The following is a 16,609-nucleotide window of genomic DNA, read 5'->3' as shown; positions in this document are numbered from 1 at the left end:
AACCTGTAAAATTGATCTTATGCATGTTGTTGTTCATTTCGATCTATAACCTCTCTCGGAAACTATATGTCTTCCCTTTAACACGGGTTTTTCTCTATCCAAACGTCACTATGGAAATAGCCTGAAAACTTCGTGGCACATCTGGGAAGTAGCTAGGTTGCCACTCTAGCCCACTGTTACGTAACCACCACCCCGTACCTCCAGCCTACTATTACGTAACCACCACCCCGCCCACTATTACGTAACCACCACCCCGTACATCACCCTCATTAAAAAGGCCATTTATCAAACTGCCACATGCTGATTTTGTTATCTTTTAATCTCCACTAAGCCATAAACATGGTATTTATTAACATAAACCCACCAATGCATGTTGACCTAGTAGCTATTAACAGCAGGTATACCACCACTAATCCATAAACATGGTATTTATTAACAAAAAACCCATCGAGGCATTTTGATCTAGTAGCTATTAACAGTAGGTTTACCACGTAAGCGTCATTCTCCAAACACATATGGTGATTATGTACTTACATCCAGGGTCATGATTCCCAGTCTCCCACAGTTTAACAGTGGACGCGGGTAATGTAATTGCCTGCGACCTTTCCCTCCCTCACATCTTGTCAGTAGGACTAAGTTTAACTCAGTGAAAAATTATAGGGTCGTATTCTATGCAACCACACAGCGTAAAAGGTAAATTGCATAAAACCACATCTAAACAACCTATTTAAATCAATACCGGTCTATGTCCAAATACTGCCCAGCCTGCTATCACACAATGCAATCTACAGCAATCTGCTTCCTCAACCGCACTGCCATGTACCCAGTCGCGCACAGAATCCTATGCTATCTGGCTGTAGAGGTTTATAGCAACTTGGAGCTTTTTAGACACCTCTACTTCCATCTGAACCAATTCAACATCGGAATATTGAAGCTGCATGTGGATTTTGAATTACTAGAACGCATCTACATCAGGAATGAAGAAAAGAAGGAACGGTAAGTGCCAACACACCTTATTGCATCTTGTAATATTATTTAGCATATTATCAAGAGCGCCACTTGTGTGCTTTATAATGTGTATGCTGATCAATGTTAAAACACTGCTTCTTTTCGTTGCAGCTTTATAATAACGTATATGATGATCAATGTTTAAACACGGCTTCTTTTCGTTGCAGCCGAAGAACCACCACGGGAGATTTTTTGCTCAGCCTTCAGCTACCGGTACAAAATATGGTGTGTAATCACACACCCCTCAAATTAAGCCGTCACAACACCACACAGCTTCCCACCATATACGAAGATGAGGGGCACACACTGCCGGGGAGAGCCGGCAACATGCATTCGGGGATGTTCCATCAACAGAAAAGGAATGCGTATTTCCGGCCCTGCTAAATGTTTATATTTATGCATTAAATAATGTAGCTTACAAACCGTTTTAGAGTTATTATTTAATTCATTACAAATAGGGTGGTCTGTTTCAGCCTTAGTAACCGCTGTATCATTAGTATTTTACCCTCATCAAGAGCATGTCCACAAACTTCATGGCAAAATGGTGTCAAGCTTTCAAAATACAAAACCCCGCGTCAAAATCACAAAGGTTTGCTTGCTTGCTTGCTCATTTCACGCTGTACTCATCAATACCGCTCCTATATGGGTTGGGTGCATGCATGTAGCACCCTACACATGTGTAGTGTATATAATACACTTTGCAAGTAACAAAAAAGAAATACTCCACAATTAAATAAGTACACAAAACAATATATGTCTGAGAAATTTTATTATGTTAAGTAGCAGCAAAACACTCCAGCTACCCTTCTTCTTCCGACTCAGTGGTGTAGTTACAAATATGGCAAAGTTTTACATCTTCTGCCGATTGGTGGTCTTCATCACAATACCGGTTTAAACGCCGGTAATTCAGCTCCCGGCGGGCAGATGAAGGTTCCACGTCGTCGTCTTCAATTATTATTAAATCCCCGCCATCATCACTGTCGCTACTATCACGTATGACACCCCGGCGTTTCTTTACCAGGGTCACTAGGGCTGACGGGCGTTTTCTTTTGGAGGGGCGGGGTGGGGGCACGGCCGGGGTGCCTTGCATCTTCGTAGGCGTTACGGTGTCAGCTGCAGCAACAGCTGGGGCGTCTTCTTCCTCCTTCGGGGGCGTTGTAGGGGCTGCCTCATTTCCACCCTTCTGGGACGTCTCGGGCTTTTCTGCAGCCTTTACCCGCTTTGGGCAATAACGGGCCTGATGGCCTTGCATCACTACCTTACACCACCTACACGGTAGTACACACCCGGCAGCAAAATGCCCCATATTGCCGCATTTGTAGCAGTCATAAGCCGCTAAATGGGGTGGTGGGTCCCCACGTTTCTGCCGGGCTATGCGCATGGGGCATGTGTATGAGGTGTGTTCGGTGCTACCACACCCTCGCTCTCCGCACGGTTTCGTACACTCCCCAGCTGTGTGCCCCATCTCTTTACAGTTGTAGCACTTGATGTTGCTACCGCTCACAGGTTTAGTGGTGCCATCATTCATGCACCTTGGTGCAGCGTGTCCTGCTTTCCCACAGGTGCTGCAGGGCTCGGGGCAGCGCCAGAACCAGTGTCCGAAGGGGTTTGCGCAGTTGTTGTCGCAGCTGGCATTTGGGCACTTGGTATAGTGGTGGTCATCAGTTTGGCAGCGGCGACATTGGAAGGTGGTCGAAGCAGGCATGTTGACACGGGGTACGGCAGCTAGCTGGTGCAAAGTTCGTTGGGCAGGCGTAGCAACACTGTTTGCAAATATATCAGGCAACTATCGCCAGCCAGCCCGGTTCTATATACCCTGGCGCTACCTCAGGCCACACCTACTCAATACACCCATTGCTACTCAAATCTCCCAAATATGCATAAATAAACCGCAACTCCGCCCACCCAAATACTCACTCTGCATACCTACCCATAAACACCATTGCCGCCAAAGCTACCTTCCCATGTACACTTACATTGTACACAGGCAATAATTCTAAAAACAAAAAACAATAGTAAAATATACCTTGCTCTCAATATGGAGCCACAGCCTTCAACCTCGTATGCCCAACATGGCCATGATGTTGCTGATGATTCTGATGATGATGATGATGACAATGCCATTCTCCCACCGTCACTACAAGCTGCGTTTTTGAATATCGTCAACGATCCCGCTATAGAGCAGGAATTATTAGCCATACCTATGCAGGTAGGAGAAACTGCACATGGTGAAATCATAACGCAGTGTGAGGATACTTTACGCAATATTCTGCAGGGTAATGTGGATGTTGTGGAAGAAGTGGCGGACAGCCAGGTGAAAGATGAGCTGATGGACATAGAGCAACCCTAGCATGCGTTTGCGCCACGCTCGCACACTGGGTGGTGAACTGAAGCTTAAATGCGGGAGTCACAATTTCGCTGTTGATGGGTATGATATGCACAATCATGTTGTTTATTCATTCTTGGGCTGCTATTTTCACGGTTGCCGTAAATGTTTTTCCGGCAGTAAATGCGTGAATTTCTCATTAGGTACAACGCCCAGGGAACGTCATGACTGGACAATGTATCGGCTGAATCTCATACGGCAACATCCGCATGTTCGAGACGTTGTTGCTCTGTGGGAGTGCGATTTTAAGAAAATGCAGAAAACTGATGCAAAGTTAGGGGAGTTTGTCAAAAACATGGGGCGGCAAAGCGGCGGCGCTGATGATGCAGGTTCATTCACACCTCCTCTCGACCCTAGAAATGGATTTTATGGAGGTCGTACAAATGGAGTGTGTTTACACAGAAAGTGTACCGAAGGGGAAAAAATCAAATATGTTGATGTATGTTCTCTCTACCCGTATATATGTAAGTATGGGCGGTTCCCAACAGGCCACCCCACGGTACTGTATGCACCCCCCATAGAGCAGCTGTTTGACATCCATGGCATGATACAGTGCAGGGTTCTTCCACCAGGTGACTTGTACCACCCGGTATTACCATACCGCACAAATGATAAGTTGTACTTCCCACTGTGCCGGACGTGTGCTGATACAGGCTACAGTGCTGGCCCCTGTCCCCATGACGATGATCAGCGGAGTTGGACATCAACATATGCTACTGTGGAACTACATCATGCTGTTCGAGAGTGTGGCTACAGGGTATTGAAAATATATGATGCCTGGCATTTTGATAGTTTTGAGCAATATGACCCGCACACAGCTCAAGGGGGGTTGTTTACAGGGTATGTAGATGCTTTCTTTAAAATGAAGCAAGAATCTTCAGGCTACCCTGTGCACTGCGATACAGAGCAAAAAAAGCAGCAGTATGTACAAGAAGTATTCAGAAAGGAGGGTGTCATGCTTGACGCCTCTCAAATTGCACCCAACCCAGGAAAAAGAGCCATCAGCAAGTCCCTTCTAAATAATTTGTGGGGAAAGTTATCTCAGCGCAATAACATGGACGCGAACGTGTTTGTTTCAGACCTTCCGCAGTTCTACAATATTCTCCGGAATGCTGACATAGAGGTGAAAGACATCAGTTTAATAAACGAGGATGTGCTGCTCATCACCTATGCTACCACAAACCAGTCTGTGACACCCCATGGTGCCAGTAATGTCGCCATAGCAAGCTGGGTGACAGCTCAGGCCCGATTAAAACTGTACAGTGGTATACACCCTTTGGGAGACCGGTGCCTGTACTTTGATACAGATAGCATAATATATGTGCACAAAGAGAGTGAGCCCTGCCCAACCATCGGCGATTCTTTGGGGGAATGGACAGATGAGATAGAGGAAGGCAACTGGATTGACGAATTTACAACATGCGGGCCGAAGAATTATGCTTACAAGCTCCACCATACAGATAAAAAAGGCACACGCACTATTTGTAAAATAAGAGGTTTCACGCTTAACGTACGCGCTAATAAAGAAGTGAATATAGAAAAAATGATAGAGATTGTTAACCACCCTGACCGTAATGGCATATCTGTACCTGTGCCCTACCCCCACAAAATTCATAGAAAGGGCCTCAAACGCGGGTGTGGGATAATCTCCAGGTGTGAATCAAGGGCCTACAGATTTGTCTACACTAAGCGTCGCATTGTGCCCGACCCAAACACTAACCACTTGACCTACACATTACCTTACGGCTTTAAGCTGTGGTGAAAGGCGTGGTGAGAGCCCTCTTGCTGACCCCAACAAACTACCCTTTATTTAAGGTGTGACACGCCACGCATATACACACATGACACTAACCTAGCACGCACCACTGTACCCTTGCCTGCTGCCAAATTGGTTTGATTATATAGCATTATGGCCTGGTTTACGCCCAATGATGATTTTACTGTCTTTAACCATTTCGTTGATGCGGACCGCTGGTTTCAACTTGCTGGCGAAGAAGAGTCTGCCATAGCCCGCCAAAAAGCGAGACTTATGTTGTTACAAAGGACTAATGATAACAAGATTCGTGATCTCCACTCCAAGTTCCCGCTGCTTTTGAAGCAGCTTTGCCACATTGATGAGGCTGGTGTGGCAAAAGGGCTTCAGAAAGTGAGCAGCACTAGCTTGTGCACTCGTTTAGGCATTGAGCACATGGCATTCATTTCTACACATTGGAATGTATTAAATAAAGCTGCTACAGACGCGTGTGCCACATTGCAAGAGCAAGAAATACAGGCATTTCTCGCCGAACCCGTGAACAAGGATCAGTGGCCGCACATACACGGTGCTGCGCAATGCGTGAGTAGTGTGGTGAACTTGCTTAACTATGGTAGAGATGTGTGTGAACCAGAGAAGTCACCTGTGTGGCCACGCTTTACGCTGTTTGTACAGGAGAATTTAAAGGCGATGCACCGTCAGACGGAAACGTGTGGTTCTACATCGCACATTAATGGTCAGAAGGAGAAAAAGATTGTTAAGAAGGAGAAAAGGCAGTATAAGAGGAGGAAGCAAGCTCAACCTTGCAAAGGCGCTAAAGGGGCGAAGGCAAAGCGTGTTAGTGTGCAAACCCCGCAGCCCGCTCCTACACTACCACACCAGCAGGGTGCCCTATTGAGCACCGATGAAATGTCTGACTTTCTAAACTTTATATGCGTGGATCCTGCTGTGGTGAAAGACGGTGCCACGGTGTGATTTCTGCTGCAGATGTGTACCATGCGTACTGTGCTTTGTTTTATTACATGTATAGCTAAGATATGCGTGTACAAGCTGATGTATATGTGCAACATTCACGACTGTGTTTTATGTATGTATGTCTGTAACCTTGTGCAATAAAAGATGTATTGAGTATAAAACAGTTGTTGGTGTTTCGTTACCAGTTCTTTTGAATTGGCGCTTTGCACCGTAGGCAGGCATGAGCCGGAGCAGCATGACGACCATTGAGAGAGAGTGTGTGGTGTTTAAACACCCTTTCCGTGTGTTAATAAGCGGGCCAAGTGGGTCGGGTAAAAGCACATTCGTTGCAGGTCTGCTGCAGAGCTTTATGGACGAGTCTATTGCTGCGGTAGAGGGCGGTAAACCAGCTACAATAGTGTGGGTGTATAGCGAGATGCAACCGTTGTATGAGAGTATAAAGCGCATATGCTCGACCCTAAACATTGTGGTACACTTTGTACGCACGGTATTGGAGAGTGACACCCTTATTCCTGCAGATGATGATTTAGGGAAAAAGTGGCTTGTGGTTGATGATTTATTGGGTGATGTGTGTAAGGAGGAAGAGCGTGAATTACTACGATGGTTTGTTAAAAAATCTCACCACAGAAATACATCCGTGATATATTTGCAGCAAAACCTGTTTGCTAACACAGCATACCACAGGTGCATTAGCCTGAACTGTACGCACATTGTAGTGTTCAAAAATCCCAGAGACGGCTCCCAGATTGAGTGTTTAGCCCGTCAGGTTTATCCTACAAACATTAAATTCATCAGGGATGCTTTTTACCAAGCCACCAAAGCTCCACACAGCTACCTTTTGCTGGATTTGGCTCCTCAAACAGCAGAGGAATATAGAGTACGTGGCAATATTTTTGATGAGGACGGCTGTATTGATGTGTACATACCGGTGTGATACAGTAAAAGGTATAAATACATGTAGCCGTCACCCCTAGGCAGCAGTGAGAGTTATAGCCAAAACAATGTCAGGAGCACCGCACGACAGACTGCACTATGCAGGGCATTCCCCAGATGATAGCTCTTCTAGCAGCTGCACCAGCAGTAGCAGCAGTTACGTGTGTGACTTCAGCTGCAGCAGCGACAGTGACTGTGGCACTGATAGCTGTAGCAGCAGTGTGTCATCGTCCAGCGATGAAGTTGATGACGTTGATGAAGACGTCACCGTAGTTGCCGAACGGAGCCGTGTTGGTGAAGTATCAGCACTTGTTGATAGTGAATGTAGTAGCGACGATGACCTTGAAGACGACGATACTGATTCTGCTGCTAGTGATACTGATGATGCTGATCTCATTGAACGATTTGAAGGCGTACGTAAAAACAAAATGAGTGTGAAAAGAAATCGTCAGCCTAGGATGTATTTAAACAGGGGTGGGAGAAGAAATCAAGGCATTTTACCACCTGCCACACCCTGGGGATCCACGTAAGGTAACAGTATGCGGGGCTGTAGCAAAAAAATGAAGTGTAGCGGTAAGCATAGGAGTTTATTAAGGCGCAGTAGAGTGAAGCAGAATGCTGATGTGCTGCATTATCTGTGTAGAGCTAGCCCAGCCACACGTAACAGGGTTATAAAAACGTTACCAAAGGCTGTACTTGATTCCTTTAGTGAGGTAGCTAGAAACATTTACATGGGCAATCTACCTATGACCTCAGCGCAGAGAAATAGTCTGTTAAAACACGAAGGTAGTTTACAGCTTCTGTGTAAGAAACATCTCCCAACATCGCGCAAAAGACATTTGCTTCAGCAGAAAGGGGGTTTCCTCGGCGCTATTGCTGGGGTTCTAGCCCCACTGGCTATAAAGCTTTTGTCAGGGGTTTTGGGGTAGAATTAGTGCAGGTATGGAGAGTGGAAGACATGCCAAAAGAATGGTGCTCATACCGCATATGCTATTCGAAAAGCTTAAAGGGTGTAGAGACAGAGAAAGTACCGGTGTGTTACATAGGGGGCACCTACTGCACAGTTTAAGGGTTGATAACTTGGAGCGTCTCAACACTGCAGCCGATAAGGTTGGTAATTCTTCCGAGAAAATGGGTACTTACAATGAACTGTTAGAGAGAGGTCTGAATCTACAAAACGCTGCTAGGAAAAGCGAAGCAGCGCCAATAATAAAGCACGTGAAGGGGTCAGCCGACTCCCCCCCTACTAGTAGCATTGGTGCTACAGCGGAAACAGGTGATAAAGCAGAAAGAAGAGAAGTGGTAGAAAACGTTTTGAGAAGGCTTCCCAAAACCTACCAAAGCAGGGCACAAAATATTTTGAACAGGGTAATCCAACATCCTCGGCTGTCATGGGATGAATATGGACATTTGAAAGTGGATGGGGAGGTGTTAGAAGGTCACAAAGTTGGCGATTTGATAGGTGATTTGGCTCGATCTAGGGCAAATAACAAAACGCCTCCGGCAGGATGGGGGTTATTTCTGAGGATACTTAAGGATGGAGGGCTGAGCGAAAGCATGGTTGGCAATCGGCAACGGTGGAAGGTGTATCACTCTGATAATTTATCTTTAAAGAAACATGGTTCAAAGAAAAAAGAGCAATTCTCCTGGGCGCCATACGACGGTTAACGCATATTGGAACCGCTGGCTGACAAAACGCTACTATGACCCTAAGTATCCCGAAAGTTACGGGGGTGCTAGTTCTTTGATATCTGCTGTAAATAAGTCCGTAACATTACAGAAAAAGCCTGGTGTAGCAGCTATTAAAAAATGGTTAAAAGGGCAGCAAACTTACACGCTGCACAGGAGTGTTAAACGGACGTTTCCAAGAACTGCTTATTCGAGCACCGTGTGCAAGACAGATCAGCTGTGGCAAACCGATTTGACAGTTTTAAGTGAGGATATTTCCAAAGTTAATAATGGGTATAAGTATCTACTGTGCGTAATAGATGTTTTCAGCAAGATGGCCTGGGTTCGTGAATTGAAGTCGAAACGGCCCGATGCTGTGGTGTCAGGTTTCAAGCGAATCTTAAACACTTCAGGTGGGAGACGTCCAGAAAACGTGCAGAGCGACAACGGTGGCGAATTTAATAACAAAACGTTTAAAGAATTCGTGGGAAATGGTGTAGAGGCACATTTTTACACGAGCCGAAATCCCGATACTAAATGCGCTGTAGTAGAGAGATTCCAGCGTACATTAAAATCTAGGATGTGGCGGTATTTCACAAGAAACAGAACTAAGAAATACAGGGCTGCTCTGCAGGCCCTTGTGCGTGGCTATAACTCAACACATCACTCGACCATTGGGCGTGAACCAAAATGTGTGCGTGCCGGCAACCCTTTTGACGAAATTGCTGTGCTGGATTTTATGAAATCGAAGGAAAACACCCGTAGTAATAAAAAGTGTTCAAAACCACCTCTTAAAGTGTCAACACCTGTTAGAATAAGTAAATACAAGGAGCAGTTTGAAAAAGGGTACACAGCAAATTGGACACCTGAAATATTTTATGTACATTGCAAAGTGAGAGGTAGGCTGCCCCAAGTTTACAAATTGGTAGATTATTCTGGAAATGTATTAAAAGGAACATTTTATAGAGACGAGCTGCAGACGGTTTCAGAGCCTGCAGCGTATGACATAGGCTGTATTTTCAAGAGAAGGGTAAACCCTGCCACAGGGTGTAAAGAATTGTACGTATCTTGGAAAGGCTATCCAAAAAGTTTTAACCAGTGGATTCCGGAATCATACACGCAGAAAAATATAAAACTTGTGTAACATGGAGGGCAACACTGGGGGCAGTTTTTATGTGACACTACCGAGCGACGTGTCACTGGACACAAGGCCTGATAACACCGTCAGTGAATATACCACAGATCTTCCATATGCCCTAAAGTTAAATCGTGATGAATGGGAGGTAGGGGCAAGCAGAGTGCAAATACCTGTGACATGGCAAAACGTGTTCTACCCACTTAACTACTTGCGCATAACGGTATATGGTGGCCAGGTATCTAACGGTCTGACCGGCGAAATCACTCCGCGTTACGCTTCATTTGCGCATGCTATGGACGTTGTGATACCCGAGGGGCACTACACAGGTGCTGATTTAGTAAAAACCTGTAATAATGCTATTGCAGAAAGCGTGGGTAGGGAATTAAAGAAATTAAACCATGACACACATGGGAAATTGATATATTATTACCCTAAAGAGTGGGCATTTTTTAATATAAAAAACAACACTGTGTATGTGAAATTCCCTCCAGTGCCGCCTCAAGTTAAAGCACTGTATAAAGATACAGAAAAACTGTTCAAAGGAGAAATTACATTACACCCGTCGCTGGGCCGCCTTCTAGGGTTTCAGCCTGGGGCCGGTAAGAATGGTAGAACCGTGTTAAACTCGCATGGTGAGCGCGCGACACTTCCTTTACATTTGGTAAAAGATAATGTTTTTAACAACGTATACATTTACACGGATTTAATAGACGACCAGATAGTGGGGAATGTTATGGCACCTCTGCTGACACACGTTGCCGTAAGCTCTGTGATGCTGCAAGATATCGTGTATGTTAAAGATTCTAACCCCGTGCACTATGTGCCCCTGAGATACGGACACGTTAAGAGCATCACAGTGCATATAAGGGACGATGCGGGACGAAAAATAGCATTTCAGGCTGGTAAAGCCGTGGTGGTTTTACACTTCAGACGTCGCAGATAATGAAGCGCCGTCGTGTAGTGCCCCAGTATGGTTGCGGGGATATTGCGCCATATGTGGGACATTATTATCAAAGGGGAAGCGGTTTAGGGAATATTCTAGGTTCGCTTGGTAGGATAGCACTACCTATGTTAAAGAATGTAGGTAAGTCTTTCCTCAGAAGCGGTGTGAGGGCTCTTACTAATGTTGTGGACGATGTTGTGCACAATAATGTTTCCCCTAAGGAAAGCTTTAAAAGGAGAGGAGTAGAAGTTTTGGCAGACGGAGTGCGAGGCGTGAAACGGGAAGCTCTGCATGCTCTGTCTTCCCCACCTAGTGCTGCTAAGAAACGTAAGAAATTAAAAAAGAAGCGCAGAAGAACTGGTTGGTAAAAGATGATACGTGCCGACGCAATAGATGATACGCAGTGTTCAAAATCAGAACTGGACCTGTTTTCGGTGCCAGCCGTTGTGACTTCTATGCGAGATAGCGGGTGGGTGCGATATACTCCTACTACAACCATTACAGGAGGTGGACCGATACGTTTTGATGTTGTTAATCCTGTAAATAACTACATAGATTTGAGCCAGTGCTATTTGAGAGTGGTATTCAAAATCGTCAAGGGTGATGGGACTGATGTAGCCGCTACAGACAATGTAGGCCCTGTGAACAATGTGCTACACTCCATGTTTAGAGAGGTGCGTGTAATGCTGGGTCAAAATCAGACCGAGATAACACCGTCATTAGGTACCTACCCCTACAGAGCTTACATAGAAAACTGCCTAACATACAGTGCAGATGTGATGTCAAATGTGCTTCAGTGCCAAGGCTGGTACAGAGACGAAGGTGGGAAAATGAATGACATAAACATGCAGGATGGTGTATGCAACCTAGGGATGAAAAGACGTCATGGGCTAGTGGCTCCTACAAGAGAAGTTGAAGTGACCGGCAGACTGCACTGTGACCTGTTTCTACAGCCCAGATATCTTCTAGACGGCGTTCCCTTGAAAATTGAGTTGGTGAGAAGTGCCGATTCGTTTTGGCTGATGCATGACGATGCGGAAAGTTACAGGGGTGAAATAACGAAAATAGAATTTCATACACGCCAGGTTGAAATATCTGCAGGGATTCGTGAGGGTCACATTAAAGGTTTAAAAAGAGGTCTGACGGCGAAATACCCGATTAGCAGGATTCGAACCACAGCTCATGACATATCTGCAGGTTTGCGAGACTACCATTGCGGGCATCTGGTTACAGGAGAGCTGCCTAAGCGTATTGTATTGGGCTTAGTAGATAACACCGCTTTTGCTGGACGTTCGAGCCTGAACCCATTTGACTTTAAACATAAGCACGTGACTTCGGTGAAGGTGACGGTGAATGGGCATGAGGTGCACAAGAAAAGTTTGGAAGTGAATTATGATGCAGATTCTTCGAAAGTGAACGAAGTGTACATGGACTTATTTCGAAATACTGGTGGGCTTTGGCGAAATGGTGGGCCCCCTATAAATAGGAAACAGTTTATGAACGGTTACACTCTGTACGTCATAGATTTTAGTGATGATCTCGGAGCTGACGAAGGCCACACCTACCCTATAGAGAGCGGCAAGGTGGGAATTGAAATACATTTTTCACAGCCGTTGCAGAACCCTGTGACACTGGTATGCTACCAAGAAGGGAGCTGTGTAATAGAGGTTGATGCTTTCAGGAACGTTAGCATTAGTTAATAAATATAAGAACCATGTCCATGCTGACAACCAGAGAACTGAATAACTTTGCTCTAAATAACCGGCATATGTCCAGTATTTACGGGGGTACCATTCCGAGAGACTGGTTATTGAGAGTACACAGGCAGCGCTTATCACGAAAACGGGGGCCAGTAGCGTACATAGTAAACACAGATGTTAGCGCACAACCGGGTACCCACTGGGTTGCCTATTACGTTCCCAGGAAGGGTGTTGTAGAGTGCTTCGAACCTTCTGGGCAGGATATTTCACAACGTTTTCCAGAGTTTAGGCGGTTTAAGGAACTTTATGGGTACAAATCTCATAGAAGGAATTACCGCCAGCTGCAGGACAATTTCAGTGCTTTGTGCGGGGCCTACTGCCTGTATTTCATATATAATCGCTGCAGAGGTTATGGTTTACAAAGCATTGTGAACAGATTCGATATTGGGAACACACAAGCTAATGACCGTTTTATATATTACTGGTGGTTGAATAAACATTAGATTAGATTCCCTGGTTTTGTGTCATTATTTGCAGCATTTGCCTGCTTGCTCAGTAATGTGCGTTTGTAACCATTTACACCTGTAATAAGATTGGCTGGTGAGCGCATTTTATGTAGCTATGTGAAAGGTTGTGCAATGGCGCAAATAAAGAATATAATTTAATAATAAGAACCTTTGAATATTGCTACATGTGTAAATGGTTAGCGCTAATTATATTGGTACTATAAACCTTCAAAGGACAACACGACAGTAAACAGTAAATTACCATACTTGCTTTATTAAAATAGGGTTTACACATTAATGCAGAATACATGCATAGCGCGTACATTGGGTGCATGTGTATATGCGTATTGTGCGCACGCTCACACGTGCATGCACCCTATGAGTCCGTAACTAGGTCATTACACATGTTGGACAATGTGGATAAGCGCTTTGATGCGGGAAACTGCTGAGAGTAGCTGCTGCCATTCCTGCTGTGAGATTGCTATACCCACAACTGTGGCTCTGTTATTGAGAAATTGTCTAATGTCAACAATTGGGGAGGCTTCCTTGATGCACACTGTAACCCTCTTGGAAGTTGACAGCATGATTTGGTCCGTCATGCACGTGCTGCCAGTAACATTAACTGTGAAAGATTTGGCGGTACCTGTGTTAGGGAGAGTTTCGGGCGTTGAATGTAGGTGCTGTAGAGTAGGGAGAACGCCACATAGGGTGCTAACAGCGATGGTTAACGTAAGTACCAATAAATACACACACGGTCTGCGTTGTATTACACCCTTGGGAGTGTTTACGACCTTTCTACCATCCGGCAGAGTGACCATGGGCTGCAGCGCCTCTTCGGGAAGTGCAATGTTGACACCCTGCATTGGATATATTTGCACTGTTGACTGGAAAGCGTAATACAGAAACAGTAGTTGTTTGATGGCTGTATAGCTGCGCACGTTTGCGGTATGGTAGTGGCTTATATAGGAATATTCACAGCACAGTGTCATGCGCAGTTTTGTGTTGAGGCTGTGAACTGAATAGGGTGCTCCCATGCCCAGTCATTTCAAGAAACTTACAGTTTGGAGACCACTGGGTATGCTCGTTTAAGGGCTCGTCGCCGCGTGCCCAATCCTTAAGTTTAATGTGGCACGCAAAGCAGATGACTTTGTCAGATATACCACTATAGTAGAACCCTGCAGTAGCTAATTGATGAGGCTTCTGCTGAAGCTGTATTGGCCATCCCTTAAAAGACCTGAACCTTGTTTGGTAGGAGGTCATAGAGGTATTGAAATCCGTACCTGCTGGCATGCTATCTGCGCACGTGTACATGTTGATGCAAAACACGTTGCAGGAAGAAAAACAAAACGTGTAAGCAAAACCTTTTTTATACCTTCTGGAGGTAATGTGCTGTGGTTTTTATATTTGCTTTTGTAACACATTGCCGTAATGTTGCTGGATTTACCATTTACTTAGTAACATGTTTTGCACGGTTAAATGACATGGATAGGCGAAGGGAGGTGTGATTTGTTGGTATGTTTGAAGTGGCACTGCTATTTCTCCAGTTAAACCACCAGGTGGGAGGGAGTGAAAGGTAGCAGGTAATTAAATTAGCCGCATCCACTGTTAAAGGGGCACTGATCTAACGGACTGGTTGTTGCCTTTGTTATTGTTTTTTCCCCGTGAGTACCCGGATGATACGCAACGCAACTGAGCGTGACCAGAGACTGGGGTACCGTCTGCAAGGACAGCTAAATAAACTTGGAGGCTGGAGGCAATATTTGTTTTACGCATTTTTGAACACTGATTGGTTAACTGTGATCTATAAAGATTTCGACAAAGGGCGCATGTTAATTAATTTCTTCAGCCTAAACAAACAGACAAAAAGAACAAGGGAGCTCATCGGATGTCGTCATTTGGAAATACCCCAGATGGTTATAGTTTAATACTAAAAACAGTATCCATGCAGTGAAAGCATTTTCGGATTTCGGCTTGCGTCGATAATACGATTACTACTCCCTTGTTGTCATCCACGTTTTCTCGTATAACCCTACACTTGTGTATTTGTCGTCATTCACTTGATGCTCAGTTAATTAATTTATTACAGGTACAATTAGTGGTAGCACCACTTATATTACCTGACAAAGGTTCCCATTTGGCATTTATTGTGTCTGGGGTAATTATTCAATCTAAATCCAGGTTTGAAGTGAGGTGAAATGTGTGTTATGTAATATGCACGTGGCAGCCCAGCAAGAGATGAATGATCAGTTGATTTACTTTTTTTGTAAATCAACGGATCGTTCCTAGTCATCAAAGGATTAACAGAAAATACGTTGATTGATTAATCACTGTTATCTTGCACAGTGGATATGTCAAGAGTGAGTGTTTACATGTCTAGGTTTACTAAAACAAAGGGAATACCCAATCATGGCGCGAAGTGCCGAAGTAAAAACAACATACTTTGTTCAAAGGGTTAACTGATAATACGTTGATTGATTGATCATTGTTATCTATCACTCAATGGCATTTTTAGGAACCGTGGACGCTATGAAAATAGTTGTCACGTGGGCTTTCTCAGCCGACCATTGAGACTTGACACCTGTGTAAAACACCTGAAACAATCCAAGCGATCAGTTGAGAAACGAACACGGGTATAATATCCCGAAACGATATATATCTTTTAAAATATTTGATTGTTACTGAGACACGTGACATCGAATAAGTTTCTTTGTACAGCTGCTGACGGGTGGGATATTGTTCCTTTGTGTGGATATTCACGGATACATTCCTCGAACAAGGAAGCTGCCTAAAACTTATACACATAAATTTGGTAGGTTCTAATTATGATATCTGCATTTTGTATTCCTTCATTTGAACTGATTCGTTCTTGTTTCTCTACGTCTTGGTTGGGAAATTCTTCAATGCGCGATAGACGTTGTTGTCACAGGTCTTTTCCTTTGTAAGCGTGTATATATTACCGTCAATTTGTAAAATGTGATTCTCTCAGGCAATTTATAAAATGTGTAAATATTTCAGTAAATTTTGACTAAAAAATCTGTCCAGATTGATCAAGACGATCAAAAGGGCCTACAAACATCACAACAGATTATTATGTAGGATTAAAAGCCAAACAACTTAGAAATGTACTTTTCAACGTTACATTTTCAGTCTCTTGGTGATGACATTAAACATCAAAATGTTTGGAATTCGTTGTCATAATAATACAGATGGAAATGTTTTTCAGTCACTTTGTAAAATAACTGAATATTTAGACGTTTAATAAATTTGTTACACATTTGACAGTAAAAAAATATACACACTATAAATAAAGCATATGCTCAGGTGAAATATATACTTTGTGTTGCAAGTCAAAATAGTGTAAACGAAAATCGCAAAATTACCAAGCAAGTGACTTATCAAAACTTCGTCACCATTACCGATGCTACTCACAAAGATACCTACATCTCCTTATTATCTCGAAAACTGTATTTCATTTTGTTGATCAATGTGACCATACGCCCTTATTACTACTACCCATAAAAGTGACTAATGCGCTTACGAATGGCGCAGCAGAGGTCGCGAACTAGTCTAGATTTCTGCTATACATCCGGGTACTCACT

General features: G+C 44.2%; 3 protein-coding genes across 3 annotated transcripts; all 3 read left to right on the top strand.

Annotated features, from left to right (window-relative positions):
• Nucleotides 1-162: 162 nt before the first annotated feature.
• Nucleotides 163-1,425, top strand: LOC124148397. The gene is made up of 2 exons (XM_046519480.2): nucleotides 163-996; nucleotides 1,176-1,425. The coding sequence occupies exons 1-2, from the start codon at nucleotides 746-748 to the stop codon at nucleotides 1,390-1,392; spliced, it is 468 nt and encodes a 155-aa protein (XP_046375436.1). The 5' UTR covers nucleotides 163-745; the 3' UTR covers nucleotides 1,393-1,425.
• Nucleotides 1,426-3,569: 2,144 nt separating this feature from the next.
• On the top strand, nucleotides 3,570-5,156 carry LOC124146819. Its single transcript, XM_046517288.1, has one exon. It carries the CDS (start codon nucleotides 3,570-3,572, stop codon nucleotides 5,154-5,156), a length of 1,587 nt encoding a protein of 528 aa, XP_046373244.1.
• A 6,019-nt stretch (nucleotides 5,157-11,175) lies between these two features.
• On the top strand, nucleotides 11,176-12,504 carry LOC125376231 (uncharacterized protein F54H12.2-like). The gene has a single exon (XM_048388201.1). The coding sequence runs from the start codon at nucleotides 11,176-11,178 to the stop codon at nucleotides 12,502-12,504; it is 1,329 nt and encodes a 442-aa protein (XP_048244158.1).
• The last annotated feature ends 4,105 nt before the right edge of the window (nucleotides 12,505-16,609 follow it).

The sequence above is a fragment of the Haliotis rufescens genome, unplaced genomic scaffold (assembly GCF_023055435.1).
Source record: "Haliotis rufescens isolate VD_foot unplaced genomic scaffold, xgHalRufe1.0.p SCAF_7, whole genome shotgun sequence".
Classification (NCBI taxonomy): domain Eukaryota; kingdom Metazoa; phylum Mollusca; class Gastropoda; order Lepetellida; family Haliotidae; genus Haliotis; species Haliotis rufescens.
This window is presented reverse-complemented; position numbering and strand designations above follow the sequence as displayed.